This window comes from Pelodiscus sinensis, chromosome 4, assembly GCF_049634645.1.
Source record: "Pelodiscus sinensis isolate JC-2024 chromosome 4, ASM4963464v1, whole genome shotgun sequence".
Classification (NCBI taxonomy): Eukaryota; Metazoa; Chordata; order Testudines; family Trionychidae; genus Pelodiscus; species Pelodiscus sinensis.
Genome location: NC_134714.1, coordinates 75498764 through 75522060, shown reverse-complemented (window position 1 = coordinate 75522060; position 23297 = coordinate 75498764). Strand labels below are relative to the sequence as shown.

The following is a 23297-nucleotide window of genomic DNA, read 5'->3' as shown; positions in this document are numbered from 1 at the left end:
TCTGAAACATCTCATCTATAATACTTTTAGATCTAAGTTTCCTAGCATGAAATATTGGCTATTTATTTTAATTCTGAACAGTACCACTTTTGTTATTCCATTTCTCTAGTAGCAGTCATTTGCTGTGCCAAAGAATATGGTTACTCTGTAATGTGGATAAGTGTCTCTTTGGGAATTGGTTGACACCAAAAGTCATTTTCACTTGTTCAGACTTTCTTCAGCTGGATGACCAGCACATATTACATGTCACCAACTGTTTCAATCTAATGACAACATTGGGATAATTACAAGTAACCATTCTGCCCACAGTGAAAGAGTTAACTACAAGTCTCACGCTGAAGTTAATGTGCATGGCTATGATAGAAGCACATCTTAAAAAAATTTCACATTAGCATGAAAAAATTGCATGCAGGCAGCATACAGGATGTGTCCCATGTGCATTCAACATTACCATAACAGTATGTTTATATACATCAGCACCTTCCAGTGGCTCCAAAAGCCATTTGCAAACTATACCCATTGTATAAATCATAAGTATGAATCACTTTGCCCACCATTGAACTGTGGCCTCCTGTGGGTTGGGACATACAACTGTTGACCAGTACACATCAACCCCTATAGGGCAGGAAATGAAGAATGGTACTTCATGTAAATCATAAGGGGAATTTTACTAGGTTAACTAGATGTTACTATCCGAACACATTAGAACCTATTCAACTTCATTATTATCAAAGGCACTATATAAGTAATGTTTTGACTTCAGTAGGGGCCTGCTTAACACCTCTGGAAAAGTAATTAGATAACATATGTCTAGATGTCTAAAAATTAAGAACCTAAAAAGCACCCAAGTTTGAAAATTTCAGTGGTTGATAAAATCCTGCCAATGCAAAAGGGGTATATGGATAATAGCACAGTAGATCAATAGTAGACCATATGTAAGTAATCAAAAATACAGCATCAGATTGACAGCCTTTGAATTTCCCATGCCATATTATTCATGCATCAATTAAAGACACAAACTACTTTTGTGAAAACTCTCATCTGAACACTGATGCAAGTTTTAGACACACACTTATTATTTTAAAGTATTGCAACAGAATGGTGAGTAAATAAATTCGTCAGTAGTTTGGATCTTAAAGAATAAGCTGGTGCAGGAAATTACATACAAACAAAATACAGTGGCTCTAATGGCGACATGGATTCCAGGACTTGAATGGTAAGTTAGTGCTTAATTGTCATCAGATGCCCTCATTAGAAATTATGTCACTGGAAATCTCTGCAACCCATTCTTTCCATGGGATATATATCGTAAGCCATCACACTTAGCATTTTGTTGTGCTAATCCAAATATTAAACTACTGTACTTCAGCATCAAACTGAATTACAATTCAGTATCCATCCACTTCAGATATGCAGTTTGTAAATGCACATTCCTTCCTTCCATTCAAATAAGGGATTTATTGAGCAAATGTTCACAAAAATCTGACCTCTCACGTATCCAAATTCTTTACCACTGAGGTAAATTGGTATAATTTTGGTACTACTTTACCACTGAGTAAAGAAGAAATTGGTACCACTACGTCATAGAAAGGTCAAAGCTCATTTGTCATCCAGATATTCAGTCCGCAAAACATTGATACTTCAATTTTCAGTTATTCATCAGATTAACATGACATGAAAATTGCAAAAGCACTGTTACAATTTGCAATAGTCAAACAAGGGCACACTAATTAAATTTTGATACAGGGCAATGTTTCAATTATTTAATGCAATTCCTGACTACTTTTCAACCCAATAAATTATTACAATAAGTATCACTTTCACAATTTATTGTTGATTCAAAGTTTGTAATGATAAAAATATTTGGAGTGAAATCCTGATTACAGTGACAAAACTTCTGATGACACATTTATTAAATTTTTTTCTGGAATGCTACATTAAGCAGAGATGCCGAAGAGAAAACCCCACACACTTTAAATGAGTTTTAATTAATCTAATGCTAAGTGCATTTTCAAATTCAGCTTTAGATGCTAATAGGCAATTTAATACTTTATTTTATTTGAGTTTTTCCATTTATATCCATCATATTTGTTTTTTGTGCACTAGAATTGTTCTGCCCTCTGTTATTTTCATCTGGAAAACCTCATAGTAAAGTAGAAGATCAACAACAGTTGAATTTTTGACATAAACCAAACCAAAATAACTTATCTAGCACCAAGTAAAACCTCTAGAAAAGTCTGTATCAAAATCTCAGAGCTCTCACAGTTTGCATCATGCAGCTCTGACAGCAGATTTTAGCTCTTCACATAGTAAAAATAGCTAAAATATAGTTCTGGAACAGGTTTGATTCTCTTAATGATGATTGGGATTGATAGGGCCATCTTGCTCAGCCATGTCTTTTGTGTTTCTCATTGTCAAAGATAATTTAGTCCTTTAAAAAAAAACAAACCATTGAATCATTCCCTTTTTCGTTTCATATTTCTCCCTCAAATTTCCCAAGGTTTTCTAACCATTCTTCTACAACTAAACAGTAACTTGTACATTCAAATTTGATGCAGTTGCTATTAAGCAGCAAAATAGCTTTAATGCATTAACTCTATTTTAATGTTTCTTTAAAGTATTTCGGTTTTATAGTACAGTATAAAACTTGAGAGCTGGAAATGGTCACAAAGACAGATCTGAAAAGTCTTTCAAATTAATTCAAATAAATTAAATATTTTAATTGTCCCCCTCATTCTTTGTATTCTTTCTCTGTGATAGCGGGGAGGACAGGGGAACAGTTTGTAACTTTGTTCCATATTTTGCCAAAGCAGGAGCCAATCTCTGATCAGTTTAACATAAGGCAAGTCGTATCGGATTCTCTAAGTTTGCTTTCAAGGTCTCCAGAAACATTGAAGCCAGTTTGTCATCTACCATACGACTGTCGCTTGAGAGTGTCACTGTCATAAGTTGATGTTGCTGAAGTTTCTCATTCCCTTCTTCATCCTCTACAATCTTGAGTTCAGGTCGAGCTCGTCCCACAGCAAGGATGCAGGCTTGAGGAGGGTTTATTATGGCAATGAAGCCACTGATGCCAAACATGCCCAGATTGGAAATGCTGAAGGAAGGGGGAAAAATTTACATATATATTTTACTTGTTACATGAAGATATCACTGAAGACAATTTGTGACCAAGATACACCCAGCTGTGGAAAACCCACTACTAAGCGAATTTGTAGCATTTTCCTTGAGGTCAAAAAATGGGAGGTATGGGCCAAACAGGAGGCATAGTACAAGTTGTGAAAAGGCCCATTCAGTATATCACAACTGCAGCCTCTAACAATGGGAGCCTGATTTCAATTTAAAGTGACCCTCACCTTAGAATAACAGTAGTAAAATCTCTGCCTGCCATCTTCCTATGAATGAATCATATTTCTCCCCACCCCACTGAAGACATTTCCATTCTCTGCACTGCTAGATTCCCATTTGCTCTTTCTGCTGAAATGTTTATGATTATCTAGGAGATATTTTCTTTTGACAACTGCTTTAGCCTTAAAACACCATGTGAAATAAACAGTCCCGTGCTCTAGGCTAGCATAGGCCAATTACACTATCAATATTAATAGATCTCTTTCTGTAAAATATCTCTATTATTAGTGTGTCCCAGGACATTTTTATAGTCACCAATTATCCATTATAAATTCAAAATTTGTGTTAATACCATAACTCTGCACAGTAAAAATAATCACAAAGTCATGGAGTTCAGGTTTCCTCAGCAACATTAGCCACACTATTTACAATAGTGTTCTGTATCTCATAAATGTAATGTATTAAGATGCACATCAAACCATGCAAAAAAAAAACTGCATCAGCCTATGTTCAATGAATCCAATATAAAATTTCTTAGAAACGAGTTCTGCATTGCCTTTTTGTAGAAATGTAATATTGCATTTAAATATTAACATTTTATTTAGCACAGACCATTTCTTCTTGTACTTTATAAAAAAGAAAAAAATATGCTAAATAGAAGTAAATTGTCCCATTTAAGTTTTGAAGTTTATAACTCAAATATCTGAAAGGACAAAAGGAAGGTTACTTCCCAAATACAGAGCAGTTTTTACTTGATAGGAGACCTTTTTCTACATGTATGAGTTAAATGAATCAAGAGCACCATGGTTTATACTGTTATAATTGTGTCTTTGCATAGAGAGATAGACTTTTTATAAAGCTTAAAGTAAATATCATAAAGTAAATATTTTACTACTTATTTTTCTATCTACTTAATGTAATAAAGAAACAATCTCCTGAAGATTTACATGCATGCAAAACAAAGCCAAAAAAAAAGTTTCTCTTATATTTTTTCTTGCATCAAAAGTGGCTATGTCAAGGTGAGCCAGCCCAAAAATTGTTCCAAAAAAGTAAAAGTTCTCTTGACATAGGAATCTGGGGACTAAAATATCCTTTCCAATTTGCAGGAGCAAACTGTTGCATCACTTTTCAAGTCACCTAATGAGCTTTCACGGGTAGGCTGGCTGATTTTATAGGATTGCTTGTTTCAGCAAAACTGATTATCTGAGAATCAGCCATAGCTCTAAGCTCATACTAAATGTATTAAAAGATTGGTAAAAATTTTACCTAAAAGAGCCGCCTTGGTATTCTTCAGGTAACAGTTTTCCATCTCTTGCTTTCTTTGCGAGAGCCTATGAAAATGAAGATAGAAAATAAAATCCAAAACTAAGTTCTCATCACCTTGGACTGGAGTGAGGCAGCACACAGAGTATTGCACGGCATTAGTAAAATTCCTTCTATGTATTTTGTCTAAAACATTTGAGGCAGACAGCTTTGCCATTTAAATATGAAATTAAAGAAGATTGTTTGCTCCAATTATGCGAGATGTGAGGGGCTAGGGGATGAAGACTAAGACTGCTAATCAGAGAGACTGGATGAGGAGTGAGAAGGAGGTAACGGGCACTGGCTGCCCAAGATGACTGGGATACTGTGTCGATTGAGAAAGAGTGCAGCACTCAAAAGAAAAATTGAGACTGACACAGAGCCTGAATGAGGAGATTAGGGCTGGACAGGCAAGAGATTGAGACATGGATGAGAACACTGAAGAGAAATTAGGACTGAAAAGGCAAAAGAGAATATAACCGGGAGGAAGAGCCAGGACTGCAACAAGGGCAGGTTGGAAAGGATAGAGCACAAGTGATCAAGTATAGGCAAACAGGCAGCAGAATCTATACCCACTAGAGCAAATGCACCTTCTTAGATTGAATGGAACCCACAATTCCTGAGTCTCGTCCTTCTTTCACTATAAGCAAATATCTGGGAAACCCACTGGCGAAGTGTTCCATTCTCTTCTAGGGCTGGTTCATGTAAAGGGTGGTGATCTGTTATTTCTATTAGTTACTCTGTTAGTTCAGTAGCAGAGACTTGTGTGGGAGATTGAAACCTCCTGGTGACCCATGAGTATATTAATACTATGCCAGATAACAAAATGTGGTGTTTTTTCCAGTTTGCTTTCTTAAAAGCCTAGGGAAACACACACAAAAACACTAAACAAATATTAATAACATTGTAAAATCAAGCACTCAAAAGTTAGGAAATGCCTAAATTTAGCTCCCTTCTACATAACACATTAGTATATGATCATGTAATTAAAGACTGTATAGTATTTTTGTCCCATAGGACCCTTTCTTTCATTCAGTATACCGGATTGACGGTGTTCACTTAATGAGCAGGTATTCGGTATTTGGTTTTCTCCTCATTATTTACTGTGTTGTCCTCAGCCTTATTTGCTGTACACTATCTGTACCTGCTCTGAACACAGAATTATTAGTTTCCAAATGGGCTTGTCTATTGAGTTCATCACAACAGTGTCTGAGCACTTCGCAAATATTAATCCATCTTCACAATATCTCTGGAAGATTAGAAGGCAGATGTTACCCACTTTTTACAGATGAAGAGCTGAGGCGTAGAAGAATTAAGGCCAAAAGCATCCACCAATTTTGGATGTCCCATTTCAGATGACTAGGACTGGATTTCTCAGGGTCTTTAGCATTATATGGCATTTTATATTGAAACAAATCTCTCGTTGATTTCAGTTGCAACTCAGAGTGTTCAGCACTTCTACAAATCAGATCCTAGGATTTCAATCAAGCATGCAGAAAATGAGGAACCCATTTAAAGATCAACTATGAAAAGTTTGGTTTCAGTGACTTGCCCAGCATCACACAGAGATGTATGGCAGAGGGAGGGATCGAATTCAGTTCTCCAGAGCAGCATTCAGCTATCTTAATCATGAAACCATTTTTTCTCTTCTTATAATATTTTGTTTAATTCACTGCACACCTGCTAAAAATGTAGCCTACAGACAACAGCTTTCTTCACTACGCAACCCTGATTCATCCCTAGAGCATGTCAGCCTGTGCACTGAATGAGTCAGGGCCCACGTGCAGGGAAGGAGGGAAGTATGTGTTCACAAGGTGGCTGAATTATACAAGCAACATTAATCTTGCATTTTCTGTTTTTGATCGCTTGACTTTGCAATCTTAATCATGCTCTTTTAATGTAGTTTTTGTAAGTAATATATATTCTAGAAATATATAGTGTTACCCTCAAGACTTCGTAGAGCAGGCAAGGCCATAATTTGGTCAGATTGGATTAGGGAAGGGACTTTGACCATCAGTCAATTTAATGAAAATGATATCTTCCTCCCCCTTTTATAATGTTAAAATTAAAGTTCAGTCTTGAGACCAGTAGCTGTGGCACTATATCCAGCTTAAATGTGTCATCTCGCATCTGTTTGACCACTATCCTTAGCTAATTCAGCTCATCTGATTTGCTTTCATTTCTCCAAATATTATCCAGATTGCCAACACCTAAGGCACCACTATATGCACTGTTGGCCAGCAAATTTGAATTAAACACAGATTCCCTAATAGAGAAATAGGAGGAACTACTAGACAAATTCTTATGTGCTAACCAACTCGTACTCAGTACTTTTTCCTTGGCACAGTTTAAGATTAATTCAGCAGAAAATCATATGGAGCATTGGATTTTTCTCTGACTATTCAAAACAGATGTCACAAAGTTAGAAAAATGTTGGGTCTCTGGTTCAGCAGGTGCTAACTTAACCCATATGCTCTAGGAATGCTCTAATATCCGTACGTTTTGGGCAGAACCTAATTGCAGACTTAATTGCAGAACTAAGTAGTTTCTATCAAAACTGTGTTGCAAACTAAACCTGTAATTTTAAACCTAACAGATGTTAATAGGAAGCTAAAAAATGTTGGCTTAGCACAGTACAGGTTGAACCTCTCTAGTCTGGCACCTTCAAGACTTGAATGGTGCTGAACTAGACAATTTGCCGAACCATGGGTGGTCAATATTGTCTAGTACTGACACTTCCACTGCTTTCTGGGCTCTTAGAATACATTTAAGGGTAAATCAGAGCTAAACAACAGCACAGAATACTGAGAGCCAGGACTGGTGGCTGTAAACAAACTTAATGGGACAATGGGACACTTGGCCACACCCATGGTACAATCATGCTGGATCACAGATGTTGCCGGACCACAATGTGCCAGACTAGGGAGGTTCAACCTGTATTAATAATTACTAAAAGACTAGTGCTACAAAAGTGAAAATTCAAAAAAATATAAACAACTGAAGACTGGAATATACCTATTGTAAGTTTGGCCACCATGGAAGGAATGGAAGACAGTAACAAGTACACAGAAAAAAACAAACCTCAGATATCAAATGCTGTCCTGGAAGCATAGGAATGATCTTATTTAACGCAGGCGTTCCTGCCTCCCCCGATCTCTTTTCTTTCAACTTCCTTTTCTCCTGCCTCTGTTACCACCATGAGTTTTGCTTTTATTCTTTATCTTAATTTTTAATTAGTTTAATTTTATATACATTAATTTGTTCTTAAGAACATGAGTGAATGGAATGCAGTCAGTATACTTTTCTCTCTATATATATAGGCATCAAAGCAAATATTGGATTTCCTACAATTTCATCAGATATATGGAATATTTAAGGTTATTTAGACTGATGAAAAAATTCAAAATACATTTCTCCCTTTATAAAAAATTGAAAAGTGTTCTGATAACAGTATATGTGGGATTTATTTGTTAGAAAAAGGTCCAGAAATTTACTTTACCTGCAAAAGTCATGGAAAATAAGCTGAAATACTTTTCTTGTTCAAATCAAAACAAAAATAAAGTCACTTGAATATCATCCTTCGTAACACAAGATGATCTGGTATTTAGGGCGTAGGCCTTAGTGTCATTAGTGTCTTCCTGTCTGCTGAGACATCTTAGGAAAGCCACTTCACTCCCTTTCCTTAACTGATCCGTATCACTTTCAAATCACTCCTCAGGACACCAGATTTCTATGAAGTCTAGAGGGCATGATATATTGCTTTTTAGGTCAGAGTGGAATTTTGTGGAGGACTAGCTTTTAGGTTTCAAATGAATTATCTCAATTTTGTGAACGAGTCCATAGTAACACACTTTGTGTGTTACAAACAGTATTAAACAAAAAAGGACAGTTTGAAGGGAAGTAAGAGATAGCTGGTATTTTGTGCGTTCATGTAAACACTTAGTTTACCAGTTTCTGGGAGCAAGAATTGAATCTGTGTGTGTCTGTTGACAACACCTAACATATTGTGGATGTTCCTGATGTAGGAGTAATGAAAGCAATAATGTTCCTTGTTACTGAAATAGGAATGATAATACCCATTTTTATAAAGAGCTTTGATATCTATCCATGAAAGTTTCTATAAAGTCTTGTTAAGAAAGGAAAGTCTAGGTCAGTGGTTCCCAAACTTTTTGGCATCACTCCTCCCCCCCTTTTGATTTTTGAGAAATCCTCACGCCCGCCCTCCCAAAATAGCAGCAAAACTTGGGGTGGGATTGACGGCGGTGTGTGTGGCTGGGTCACTTCACGCCCCCCCCCCCCCCGGGGGCACGTCCCCCAGTTTCGGAACCCATGGTCTAGGTGATGTTATTTCTCCTCTTACGAATTAAAATGCTTTAGTGCAAGTAAGATCTCAATGCTACATGTAATCCCACCAATGACATGCAAAAATTAAGATCAATGAAATTTTGAAATTCATGAAGCAATATCACACTTTTCTGTATTACCTGTATTTATATTTCAGTACAGCATAGAGGCTGCAACTGGTACATGGCACATTTGTGAGGGACAACCACAGATCCCATTGGATGGTAGCAACAAACCACAGCCACTGGGTGCAGGGGGAGGGAGGGAGAAGGAAGTCTGCAGATTGTCAATGTCAGCAAAATGTCTCTGACTCACAGACCACATTACCCTAATGGGCCACATTCAGCCTACAGGCTGCCTATCATTGATATAGAAGTTTCTTCCTTTACGAACTGGAGCTTTTCATGCAATGCAAAGTCTGCTTTTCTACTACAGAAATCAAACATTTGCAGACATATTTCCAACTTTCTTGTCTGCTTCAATGGTGTTTTTGTTGTCATTCTTTTGTAAAATGTGTGACTGCTACAGAACAGCCCAGGTAGTCAGAGTCCAGTCCACAGGCTCAAATAGAGAATGACACTATGAACAGGCCAGCTACCTTGGACCCTACTCCTAGCATACATCTTGTAGGACAAGTCACTAATGTTTATGCTTCAGTTTCTTCATATTACAATGTGCATAATAGTCATTGTGCTTACCTGCTTTAACACTTTTTACTTTCACAGTGCCCTCTAATAGTGGATTGTGTGCCCTTTATAAACATTAATGAACTAATCCTCACAACTCCCTTGTGATATAGCTGTTTTTACCAATTTAGAGATTAATGTTTGTAGAAGATTCTCAAACTGTAACATACTATACAGATATATTATTTTTATGATCACAAGTGCCACTTGATCAGACACCAGGCCTGTGATATCAGGCCTCACTTCTATTGATAATAATGATCGGTCCACAGTAATTTATGATAAAGTCATAATTATAACTTGAGACAGGATTTAAATTAACTTGTCACAACTGTGAGCTATATCTGCAGTGTTGTTGTAGCAGTGCTAGTTCCAGGATATCAGAGAGAGACAAGGTGGGCCAATTTCTGTCTGTAAGAGAGAGAAGCTTTCAAACCACTCAGAGCTTTTCTATGGGTTATAACTCCTTGTCTGTTCTAACTTGTGACACTCTGAGTACTTATCTGTTGAAGAATTCTATGTAAGCTCAAAAGCGTGTCCTTTTTACCAAGAGAAGTTGGTTGAATAAAATAAATAAGTGTGTGTGTGTGTGTGTGTGTGTGTGTTTATTTCCTAGCTAGTCTCTCTAGCTTTAAAGCATCTCATTTTCATGATTTAAGGTGCAACAACTCTACCTTTGTTCACAAAAGAATAAAGGAAAAATGTAGGTTGATTCTCATTTCAGCATGGATCCCTCATATAGAAAGAAGTTGACCTAATGTGTTACTATCAAGTGGAAAAATAGCTTTATGAACTTTTCTAATGGAGTTGGTCCCCTGAAAGCTAAGGTCTCCTAGGTTTAACTCATAAAATGCATAATTCCTAACTGGGATACAGACAGGAGTCAGAGAACTGGAAAGAGGAGAAATAACATCCTTTCTCTGATACTGCTGGTCTTAGTATCTTGTAGTTGCCTACAAGGCATGTGTAGCGGGGTCCCCGCTCCACCACAGCGCCCCTGCCGTCTGTTTGGGGAATTATATCTGCCGGCAGGTGGCGCGGTCTGTTCAGGACACTGCCCTCTGGCAATGTCCACAATAGCCTGAGCTTTTCCCCCCTTCCGGGGGGGAGGGCGGTTAGTTGTAGGTCGGCAGGCCTTTAGAAGGCGTTCCTCCGCCCTGGTACAATGGGTGGCTTGTCCGCCCTATGGCCCTACCGTGCCTTAAAACAGTCCGAGTCTGTGAGTCTATCTCCGGCCTTACTTCAGGTCGGGGTGAGAGACGATAGTTCAGGGGCCCAGCCTTGCTTCAGGCCCGGGCCATGGGGGAAGAAATTCTGCATATACTCAAGTCCCTTAACTCAGTTAGGGCCGGGCAACAGTCCTAGTCCTGGCCCTTTAAAAAGGTCCGGTCCGGATCCTGGCCAGGTACCAAGACCACCATACGGAGGCCCAGGCCCTCGAGCAGGGCAGCAAATGGCAGCAAACCACAGTAAGCCGAGCCGGCCCTAACTCAAGGCAGGGCAGCAAATGGCGGCCAGGTCCTGACTCAAGGCGTGGCTACAGACAAACACCCAGGTTTGTAGAAGCTCCTAGTTCAAGAGCTGGGCAGGTAGTGCACCTGCAGCAGTGGCAAAGGGGGAGACTGCCACCCGGTTAGTGGGTGGCGGGGGGGGCGCAGGCCCACCCACTCTCCTGCGTCCCGGCCCAGGGGCCCTGGATGCAGCAGTTCAGCTGCTACGGGCTCAGCAGGGGCTCCAGCCCGCAACTTGCTGGCCTAGGGCGGTTCTCAGCCCATGCTACCCCCTGGGCCGCTTCTTGTCTCCCCCTTCGCTGGTACCTGTACCTCCAGCAGGTCTGAGCAGGGAGTCGAGGCGCTGTCGTCCCAGCAGGGTCCGGCTGGCCCAATCCAGGGGTCAAGGGGTTGGAACCCCGCAGCGTCCCGTGGGCTCACCCGGCCCCGGCGTTCCAGTACCCATCGGGGTTCCAGCTGGTCCAGCGGCTCGGTCCAGTCCTCGGGGTCCCCAGGAGGTTCAGCTGGCTGGCTTGGCCAGGCCTCAGTAGCCCTGGCAGGGAAGCCTTGGCTGGCTTCCGAGGAGGCCGCTGAGGGCGGCCTAGCCCGGGTCTTAGCCTCCCCAGGCAGGAGCTCCAGACAGGCCACCGGCTCCTTCAGAGGCTGGGCCCTGACTGAGCTCCCCAGCAGCCTTCTTATAGTCCTAGCCCCGCCCTTTGACTTCCAGTCAGGTGAGGGGGTGGGGCTAGGCTGGGCCCAAAATGGCTCCCAGAGGGGTTCCTCCGCCTCTGGCTCAGTGGGTGGCCATTCCACCCCACTACAGCATGTTACAGTCAAAAGCTGCTAAAGGCTGTGCCATATAATGAGTAAAACAAAAACAAAAAAAACCCCTCTCCAAACAAAAATATATTCAAACTAGAATAGCAATATAGCAAAGTACAAAAACAAACTTGGTCATTCTGTATGAGCATTATGCTCATACATCAAGAACAATGATTGAAGCATACTTAGCCTATTACAAAAAGAAGACAGCATAGTATAAATGTAAAAATCGACAGAGATATACAAATTTGAGCATGGCAAAAAAGTTATTGTAGTTACTGAACCAGAGAGCAACAGCCATTGGAACGGTGCTTGTTCATACAACAGGGATAACGTGAACATACTGCTTATGAGTAATAAAAGCACTCATGATCAAAGCAATATGATTTCATATGCACGTGACCTGGAAATAAGTCAGAATTAACACAGGGCAATGGGGAGACAGATCTAACTCAGGCATCAGATGAAGGATCTGCCAAACTATAAAGGGATACTATCAAAGAAATGGCTGCAGGTTTTATAACCTCTTGCTATAGAATAAAAGAATATTTTTCCACAACATAGAAGAGAATTGTAAGAAATTAGCAAACCTAAATTATTTCTATAACTTTCTATGTAGATATTCCCTGTTGGCCTCATCCTGCAACCCTTATTCATGGTAGACTGAATTACTGGAACTCAGGAGTTGGTAATGTATACCACATTTAATAGAAACTACTAGTTGAGATGAAAAATGTTTACATTAAGAACATCACATCTATAAGTATAATGCTAATGTTCCATTCTTGCAATCCTGGTCCATGGTTTGAAACAATGCATCCCACTGCAAGGTGTCAGTGATAGGAATTGAAGCTTCATGTCTCACACTCTATTTGTAACGGAGTTTTCACTTCATTAATTTACAGGCTGGTTCAATGCACTGTATGTATAGTTACCACAGGAAGGCAGATCTGAAAGTTGGCTACCGCTTGATGAGAGAAGTTAAAAATATAACCCCCAAAACCCTGAAGTGGAGGTTGTTAGAGAAAAGAAACTGCCCCCCAGTAAAAAAAGTTTGGCCAGGCCGCTCTTGACTCCTTGAGAGAAACCGGCCGCACCCTTCCTGCATACCATTGCCTTTAGAAAAGGGGAAGGTGTGAAAAGGGGAAAATAGCCTGACTCTCCCACCCATCACCTTGGCATGAGAACTGCGGGGCTTACCTGGTCGCATGAAACCTGCACAGTTTCGGCCCAACCCCTGGGACAGAGACCCCCCCACTTGGTGACCATTGGGCCATATATGGTAATATGCAAGCGCGGGAAAGCGATGCGCAGATTTGCGGATAAATACCCATGGCACAGTTTGCTCTAGGAGGTCTTCGCAACACATGTACCACCGTGCGTGTGCCTTCTCATATACTTCAAAGCGCTGCCAGCCTGATCAACCGACCAGCCACCTCCCCCGACTCTCGGGCGTAACCAAGGCCTTCGCAACCGAACCGATATCTGTGAAATGTTCCGTGTGCTGTGTAAGTTGGTATGTATGATTTGATTTTTTTCTTGTTGTATAAGCTTAGTGTTGTAGTTGTTTTTGGGTAGTACATAAGAGTTTGTAGTTATCACTTATTTTATTACTGTAGCTGGATATTTTAAGATTAGAGACTATTCCCCTTGCCATTCCCATCCCTATATCTCTGACACATTTTACTAGAAACCATAGAATATAATAAATACTGTAAATTCATTATTAACACAGTCTATTAAAAATCTTAGAATAAATACTATAAATTCACCTCTGTCATAAATAAATAATTTTTATTTGATAAAACTGTCCACCTGGCTCTGTCCTTCCCCACTTGGGTATTCATTATCGGACCTGTGATTCTCGCGACAGAGGTAAAAGTGTGAAAGTAAAGCTTTATATTGCTATTTTTGCTATCCTTACTCCTTGGCTAGCTGGTGGATAAGAGACCTCCATATCATACTCAATAAAACATTCATGTTTAGCAATGACTGTATTTTCAGAGGGGGGTCTTGACAACACTTTAAAAAGTGAACATTCTAAAGTCCACTTCATGTACATTTTGTGGGATGATACCATTTAAAGACCAGACACTAAGTACAGTAGTATTAGTTCTTACTTTTCCAGCACTGTTATTCAGAACAACATTCCATGCAAAGCTATCACACTTTTTGTAGCTCTGAACATACATATCTGGAGGCAGAGTCACTCCTGCACATGGGCAATTTTACAAACCCACAGCTGCTTACTTGCTTGAGGAAGATCAGCCCTGTGTATGGCTCCGAGTCCTAAGCCATCGGACCCTTTTCTGAAGCAAGTCAGACTGAGGGTACGTCTAGACTACATGCCTCTGGCGACAGAGGAATGTAGATTAGACTACCCGGCATAGGAAAATGAAGCAGCGATTTAAATAATCGCCGCTTCATTTAAATTTACATGGCTGCCGCGCTGAGCCGATCAGCTGTTTGTCGGTTCAGCGCGGTAGTCTGGGCGTTCCGCGGTCGACATCAAAGGCATTTGTCGACCTCCTAGGTATGCCTAATCCCAGGAGGCATACCTGGGAGGTCGACAAATGCCTTTGATGTCGACCGCGGAGCGTCCAGACTACCGCGCTGAACCGACAAACAGCTGATCGGCTCAGCGCAGCAGCCATATAAATTTAAATGAAGCGGCGATTATTTAAATCGCCGCTTCATTTTCCTATGCTGGATAGACTAATCTACATGCCTCTGTCGCCAGAGGCATGTAGTCGAGACGTACCCAAAGAGTATGTGGCTGTGGATCTCATATCCAAGCAATTTGTGGCTGCCGCAACAGTCCCTAGCCCCTATTGCCACTAAAGGAGAGGAGCTCTAACCTACACCTGGCTTAAGACAATGCAGCTCTAGAAATCTAGGCAATAAAGCTAATTTAAAGCTACCTTTGAGGCACACTCCATTCGTGACTTGTGTTGAATGCTCAAATAAGCAAAGCCCTGAATAAGGGATATAATATTTACAATAAAACAAACAACTCCCATCTATTTATATCCTGGAAAAAATACCACAAATGCTAATGAATATGAAACTACTTATTTGATGTTGTTAATACACTACTCTGATTAAGAGACAATTTCACAGGCTGTATTGAGCCAAGTTTGGCACGGATTTCACTGCAGAATTTGATGGCTAAATAATTTTTGCATTTTAAAAAAAATGCTAATAAAATTGATGGAAGAGACTTGCTATTTGGGATGTAAGTGACTAGTCAATTATCCAGTAAGCATATGCTTATCCCACACCCCTTCACTTCTGCCTCTATCAGACAGAGGCAGCAAGAGGGAGGAGGAGAGCAAAAGCCAGTGCTGGGGGGAGCTCGCTTAAAAACCAGTTCCCCCCAGCACCATCTTTGTGGAGGAGTGGGGGCAATGGACACAGAGGCATAGTGCGGGGACCAGGCACGAGCCAGTAATCAGTTGTCTCGGCTCGCACCCAGTCCTCCTGGCTGTGCCTCTGCCTTTTAAATGTATTAAGAGGAGAATAACTCCCATGGGAGCTAACCCCGCTGCAGCTCTGTAATTTTCCACCTTATTGACTAATCGATTATCTGCTTAAACACAATTGAACATCCCTACTTGCTATATTAATAATACATTTACAATTCCAATACCACAAAAAAAAAAAAAAAAAAAAAAAAAAAAAAAGCTTTCAGCCTTTTTTTAAACTGCTTTTGAGATAATCATTCATTTCCATCTGGGTCATGCCATACCTTTGGCTGCAAAAAGCTACACAGCCATGATATTCCTAAGCCTACTGTACATCTGAGACCTACCTTTGCAGAGGCAGCAATTTCCTGTACTCCCTTGGTAGCAGCATCTTTTATGATTGGTGTAATGAGACCTCGGTCTGTTGCCACAGCAATAGAGATGTCGATGGATTGCAGCTGCCTAGGGCCCTCTCCATCCCAGGTCACATTCACATCTGGCATTTGCTAGAAAAGAGATACACAAAGAAAGCCAGCAGTTAGAGGAATAATGGCTCAACCAATTATAAAAAGGAAACCTCTTTAAAATGCACAGCGATATACAGGCATTCACCAAAGTAATTAATGCAGCACAGACTGCTGTTTGAGACTGAAGGCAAGAGAACAGGTCACATCTGTTACCAGGACTGCCGCGAGCAAGACAGGGATAATAAAAGACTTGCCATGTAGGTCTAAGAATAGACTCATTTTATTAGCAAGCATCCATTTAAATCTACCTTGTCAGCAATTGCGAATGAATGCTGCAGAGCAGGAAACTGCAGCAGAGAGAAACAAAAATATTTATGAACAGTCAGGGCTATTGGGAAACTAATGATACGTTAACAGCAGCAGCCAAACTCTTTAGATGTTCACAAGTATCACCTTCTGAATGCCTAAGATATGAGTGAGAGAGAGAGAGAGAGAGAGAGAGAGAGAGAGAGAGAGAGATGGATAACTAAAAAGTAACAGGGTATTTGACCCTTCACGACTAGCTCACTCGTTTATATGCAATCCTGGTCAATAATGACCATACATATACAATCTCATATATAATTTCATTGTCCTCTGTGAAATGAGCTATTAGAAAGTCTAATTCCTAGTGTAGAAGTCTCTCAGTAGAAGTGGCCATCTAATCTTAGTGACCTAAGAACCGAACTTTCCTCATACACCCTGGCAGTCTAACAATATCATGCGATATGATACACTGGCAGGTGATCAAAGTGTTTACATGAAGTCCAGACTCTAGAGCTGTCAATCTAGCAAATGTCACTTATTCTTTTGAAAGAAAGAAGATAAGTATGGCCATCTGACCCAGTATCTTGTCTTTCCACAGATGCCAGTATCAGGTACCCAAGTGGAAATGAACAGAACAGATAATCATTAAGGCTGTGTCCAGACTCAGGGTTTTTTTTGGGAAAAGTAGCCTTTTTCCGAAAAAACTTCACCTGCGTCTAGACTGCAGCCGCGTTCTTTCGAAATTAAATCGAAAGAATGTGGCTTTTCTTTCGACAGTGGTAAACCTAATTCCACGAGGAAGAACACCTTCTTTCGAAAGTGCTCTTTCGAAAGAAGGCGTTCTTGAAAGCAAACAGGCTTTTTAGAAAGAGAGCATCCAGACTCACTGGGTGCTTTCTTTCGAAAAAGCGGCTTGCTTTTTCGAAATTACGCGTGCAGTCTAGACGCTCTCTTTCGAAAGAGGCTCTTTCGAAAGAGGCTTGCAGTCTAGACATAGCCTAAGTGATCCATTCACTGTTGCTTATTCCCAGCTTCGGACAAACAGACTAGGGACACATCTCAGCCAATCCTGGCTAATAACCATTGATGGATCTATCCTCCATAAATTCATCTTGTTCTCTTTTGAACCCTATTATATTCTGAGCCTTTACAACATCCTCTGTCAAAGAGCTCCACAGGTTGAATGTCAGTTGAGTAAAGAAATACTGCCTTTTGTTTTAAACCTGCCATCTATTAATTGTGTGTGACCCCTTAGTTTGTGTTATGAGTAAATTGCAGTTTCTTATCTACTTTCTCTACACCATTAAACCTCACTCAGATTCCTGATTGGTCATCTCTTTTCCAAGCTGAAAAGTCCCAGCCCTATTCATCTCTCCTCATATGGAATCCATTCCATACCACCTAAGCATTTTTGTTGCCATTGTCGGAACCTTTTCTAATTCCAATATATTTTTTAAGATGGGGGTAGCCACATCAAACACACAGTATTCAAGATGTGGGTGAAATGAATTTATATAGTGACAATGTGACATTTTCTGTCTTATTATCTATCCTTTCTTAAAAATCCCCTAATATTGTTTTCTTTTTTGATTACTACTGAACATTGAGTGGAGGTTTTCAGAGAACTACCCACAATGACTATAAGATCTCTTTCGTGAGCGGTTACAGCTAATTCAGACCCCATTTGTATAGTTGGGATTATGTTTTCCAATGTGTGTTACTTTGCATTTCTCAACTTCTAATTTAATCTACCATTTTGTTACTGAGTTGCTCAGTTTTGAGAGATATCTTTCTGTAGGTCTTTGCAGTCTGCATGGGACTTAACTATTTCAAGTAGTTTTGTGTAGCCTGCCAATTTTGCCACTTCATTGTTCCCCCCCAGATCATTTAGGAACATGCTGTATTGGTTCTATTACAGTCCCCAGAGGAACACCATTACTTATCTCTCTCCATTCTGAAAACTGATTATTTATTCCTACCCTTAGTGGGACTTGATTTACCTTTAGAAGAACCACATTGACTTTTCTCCAACAAATTATGTTCAACTATGTGTCTGACAATTCTGTTCTTTACTATAGTTTCAACCAATTTGCCTGGTACTAAGATTAAACTTACTGGCCTACAATTGCCAGGATCACCTCTAGAAACTTTTTTAAAAACTGGTAGCACATTAGCTATACTCCTATTATTAGGTACAGAAAATGAAACAATTACATACAAAAAATCAGTATTTTTCCAATGAGATGTAGTTATCCCACTGAGATGATGTTAATAATGCTCTGATTTTCAGGAAGGAAGGTTAAACTACAAAGAGAGCACTTGTAGGATTTGTGATCCTAAAAACTGAAGTAAAGATTGAACATGTTTAAGAACTGATGCAGACAGTCTCTTGAGAGGTTGGTTTACTGACCATATAAACTCTCATATTGACTTTGCCAGATACATTCAAAAGATGAAACTTCATGTCTTGCTGACACTTTGAAACAAGTCTTTTTAAAAACAGTTTTGAAATTCCAACATTCAGATCTCTTCCTTGTCATGATACAGATGGTACTGCTGGGCAATTTGCATAAAAAGAGGAGAATATGCAAGAAACATTTAAACATTCTCAGTTCACCTATTTATGTGTATGAAGATAAGAAGAATTAAGATATTGTGATGTCTTATTTATTTAGCAGACAAGGGAAATGTAAAAATCTATTAAACCGAGAAGATGTGGTCAAATTTTTCTAAATTTCAAATTTTTCTTCATGCAATTTTGTGTGTCTCTGTGTGTGTGTGTGTATACACACACACACACACACACACACACACACACACACACACTTTTGATTTACCATTTCCCACATCCTCAAACATTTAACAAAAATGTTTCCAGGTTTTGAGCCAATACTAAACTGAGCTTATTTCTGACTTGCTAAAAAGGTATTTGATTATTTCTGCACATATTAATAAAAATAAAATTTGGTTGTTTTTTAAATATCATAATAGTATAATGGAGTGGAAGTAGTGTTGTGATTACTAAATATCTTCCAAAATAATAAATAGCTTTTATGTAATGTACACATTACCACATCATTAAAATACTCAATTAAATTTTAATTCACAATTATCTTCCAGCAGTCAGCTCACATGCACAATCACCTAAACAAATTGTTCATCATCATCATGCAGTTACTAAAGATCTTTGAATTTTCATTAAGAGCCTGGAGGTGACAGGTCACTGATGTTCTTCTAATGCCCAGTAGCAATCTAATCCTTCAGTAGGACAGCCAAACTCTGCTTTAGTAATGACAGCCAAGAAAAATGCAAAATCTAATCAACTAACATTTTTTATTCAGATATTAACAGATCATATGTCCTAAACTGATTGATATAAATCATTCTCTGTATTAATAAATGCAGAAATGCCCTTTTAAATAACAAGTGAATAACCCACATAGTCCATCATATGGTAGAACATACTGAAAAATTCAAAACAGTGAAAGGGACCTGCTATAATAGCTTTAAGAGTATAACGGGTGAGACTTACTGGTTACTGTTAACCAACAGGGCTGGAGTAGCTCATTGCCCACCCCACAGGGCCCATCACAGCCGGGTGTAGCAGCCCCTGTCCATGGCAGGGCTGACCTGATACAGCCTCCCCGCCACAGGTAACACACTGTGGCTCCCAGGAAAGCCAGCTGGAGAGCCTGCAGAAAAGCCTCTCCAGAAGCAGGGCCAGCAGGGGGTGCCAGCACCGCTCCTGGAGAGGCTTCATTGTGGGCTTTGAGATATAAAGCTAAGCTTTGTATTCAGAGCCAGCAGCGCGTGTAACCATGCAACCGCTAAGATTTTTAGCAGTTACATGGTTATCTTTTGAAATGATGTTTTACATCCCTACTCCCACCATGGGCAGGCATCTTGAGCTAGTGAACTAAAAATAGCAACACAGTTTGGACCTTGCAGGTCCGGCACCCTCAGAACCTAACTGGTGCCGAATGAGGGCATTTGCCAGACCAGGGAAAGTCCTTACCCCTGTGGCCATGCTGCCACTGGGCTAGGGCTCCAACCTGCCCCGCTGCAGCCAGGGCCAGAGTGCCATGGCCGGAGTTCCACGGCCAGGGCAGAGCCCCGAAGCCTCTGGTCTCCGCAGCTGGGGCACAGCTCTGTGGCTGGGGCGAGGGATGGGCCACAGTGCTGCAGTCCAGGACAGAGCTCCCTAGCTGCTGCTGGGGCTGGAATTCCCCAGCCACTGGAGCCAGAACGCAACTGCAGCTCTGTGGCTGAGGACGGGGCCAGAGCTCCTTGGCTGCTGGGGCTGGAGTTCTCCAGCCACTAGAGCCAGAACATGTCAGGAGCTCCTTGACCAGGGCCATAGATCCACAGCCAGACTAGCGCTCCCCGTCTGCTGAGGCAAGGGAGTTCCATTGGGGCCAGAACTCCCTGCTATGCCACCTGTCCTGCTCCCCATCACACATACACACTGGGCTCCTGGCTGAGTCATCAATGCCCCGTATGGCGCTCCTGCCTCACCACAACAATTAACATAAGAACATGAGAATGGCTGCACTGGGTCAGACCAAAGGTCCATCTAGCCCAGTAGCCTGTCTGCCGACAGTGGCCAGCACCAGGTGCCCCAGAGAGGGTGGACCGAAGACAATGATCAAACGATTTGTCTCCTGCCATTCTTCTCCAGCCTCTGACAAACAGAGGCCAGGGACATCAATTCTATCCCCTGGCTAATAGCCTTTTATGGACCTAACCTCCATGAAATTATCTAGCTTCTCTTTAAACTCTGTTATAGTCCTAGCCTTTACAGCCTCCTCTGGCAAGGAGTTCCACAGGTTGACTATTTGCTTTGTGAAGAAGAACTTTCTTTTATTAGTTTTAAGCCTGCTACCCATTCATTTCATTTGGTGTCCTCTAGTTCTCCTATTATGGGAACTAATAAATAACTTTTCTTTATCGGCCCTCTCCACACCACTCATGATTTTATATACCTCTATCATATCCCCCCTCAGTCTCCTCTTTTCTAAACTGAAGAGTCCCAGTCGCTTTAACCTCTCCTCATATGGGACCCATTCCAAACCCCTAATCATTTTAGTTGCCCTTTTCTGAACCCTTTCCAAGGCCAAAATATCTTTCCCTCCTCCTGGGCTCTGTGGTCCTGGTTAAGGGAGATACAACCTGTACTGAGGTTGTGGCACTGGGCAGCAGTGATCATGAGATGATCAATTTCACTTCTGTGATGGTCAATTTAGTTTCTGTGATGAGGTAACTGGCTCTGTGAATATGCGGAAGTCAGTGGATGTGATATACCTTGACTTTAGCAAAGCTTTTGATACGGACTCCCACAATATTCTTGCCAGCAAGTTAAGGAAGTATAGATTAGATAAATGGACTGTAAGTTGGATAGAAAGCTGGTGAGATTGATGGGTCGATGTCTGGTTGGCGGTCGGTTTCTAGCGGAGTGCCCCAAGGTTCGGTACTAGGACCGGTTTTGTTCAATATCTTTATTAATGATCTGGATGAGGGTATGGATTGCCCCCTCAGCAAGTTTGCACGTGACACTAAACTGGGGGAGAGGTCGATAAGTTGGAGGGCAGGGATAGCCTCCAGAGTGACCTAGATAAATTGGAGGATTGGGCCAAAAGAAATCTGATGAGGTTCAACAAAGACAAGTGCAGAGTCCTACATTTGGGACAGAAAAATCCCAAGCATTGTTACAGGCTGGGGACTAACTAGCTAAGTAGCAGTTTAGCAGAAAATGACCTGGGGATTACAGTGGATGAGAAGCTGGATATGAGTCAACAGTGTGCCGTTGTAACCAAGAAGGGTAATGGCATATTAGGGTGCATTAGGAGGAGCATTTCCAACAGATCTAGAGAAGTCATTATTCCCCTTGATTCAATGCTGGCGAGGCCACATCTGGGAGTATTGTGTCCTGTTCTGGGCCCCCCAGTTTAGAAAAGACGTGGACGCATTGGAGAGGGTCCAGCGGAGGGCAACCAAAATGATTAGGGGGCTGGAGCAAATGATCTATGAGGAGAGGCTGAGGGATTTCGGCTTATTTAGTATGCAGAAAAGAAGAAAGAGGAGGGATTTGATAGCAGCCTTCAACTTTCTGAAGGGCGGTTCCAAAGAGGATGGAGAGAGGCTGTTCTCAGTAGTGACGGATGGCAGAACAAGGAGCAATGGTCTCAAGTTACAGTGGGAGAGGTCTAGGTTGGATATTAGGAAAAACTATTTCACTAGGAGAGTGGTAAAGCACTGGAATGGGTTACCTCGGGCAGTGGAATCTCCATGCCTAGAAGTTTTTAAGTCATGTCTTGACAAAGCCCTGGCTGGGATGATTTAATTGGGATTAGTCCTGCTTTGGGCACGGGAATGAACTGAATGACCTACTGAGGTACCTTCCAGCCATAGGATTCTATGATTCTAAACTGGGCAAGCCACTGAAGTCCATACCTGTCCAATCTCTTAGGTTTGGAAATAGAATCCTGGACCCAATAACTGCCACTGCCACAAAACACAGTATCCCCAATGCTATTTTTTCAACACAGTTTATGTTGAGCAAGCGTAAGTCTACCAGCACTGAGAAGTATTAATGTGCACGTAGAAGATTTTGCGATATATATAAAATAAAAACATCAATACTATTATTGAACTCATTTTATTGACAGAAGAAATGCATGAATTAATTTGACTATTTTTTATTTTGAACACTCCATTTTAGTGAATGGCTATAGACAGAAACTGTGCTATTAGCAAGCCAGGAAACAAGTTTCCCTAATGTTGAGAACAAATATGTGGCCCTGTAGAACATCAATGTTATCAGTGTAATTATATACTATGGGCACTCACCACTTCTTCCAGTTCCAAAATCCAGGCCTCACCATTTAAGATAAAATATTCACCTGATTTCTATATAGCAGGAAGAGCAGTTGCTCATCTGCTTTGGGTGCTTGACAAAAACTAAACTACAAATATAATACACATACACCCACAGACATACATGTCTCCCCCTCCATTATGACTAAACTGCAGAAAGTCCATCCTCTGTCAGTTATTTACAGCACAATGCAA

The 23297-nt window shown here is 40.8% G+C and overlaps 1 protein-coding gene across 2 annotated transcripts in view; it reads right to left on the bottom strand.

The window, feature by feature from the left end:
- Nucleotides 1-1812: 1812 nt before the first annotated feature.
- PDHX (pyruvate dehydrogenase complex component X) overlaps nucleotides 1813-23297 on the bottom strand; it is a 103911-nt gene continuing 82426 nt past the window's right edge. For both annotated transcript variants that reach the window (XM_075927468.1, XM_075927469.1), the window contains 3 exons: nucleotides 15804-15962; nucleotides 4615-4679; nucleotides 1813-3097 (listed from right to left, as the gene is read on the bottom strand). In XM_075927468.1, the coding sequence (XP_075783583.1) occupies nucleotides 2833-3097; nucleotides 4615-4679; nucleotides 15804-15962 (489 nt within the window). In that variant the 3' untranslated portion in view covers nucleotides 1813-2832. The remainder of the gene's footprint in view (nucleotides 3098-4614; nucleotides 4680-15803; nucleotides 15963-23297) is intronic.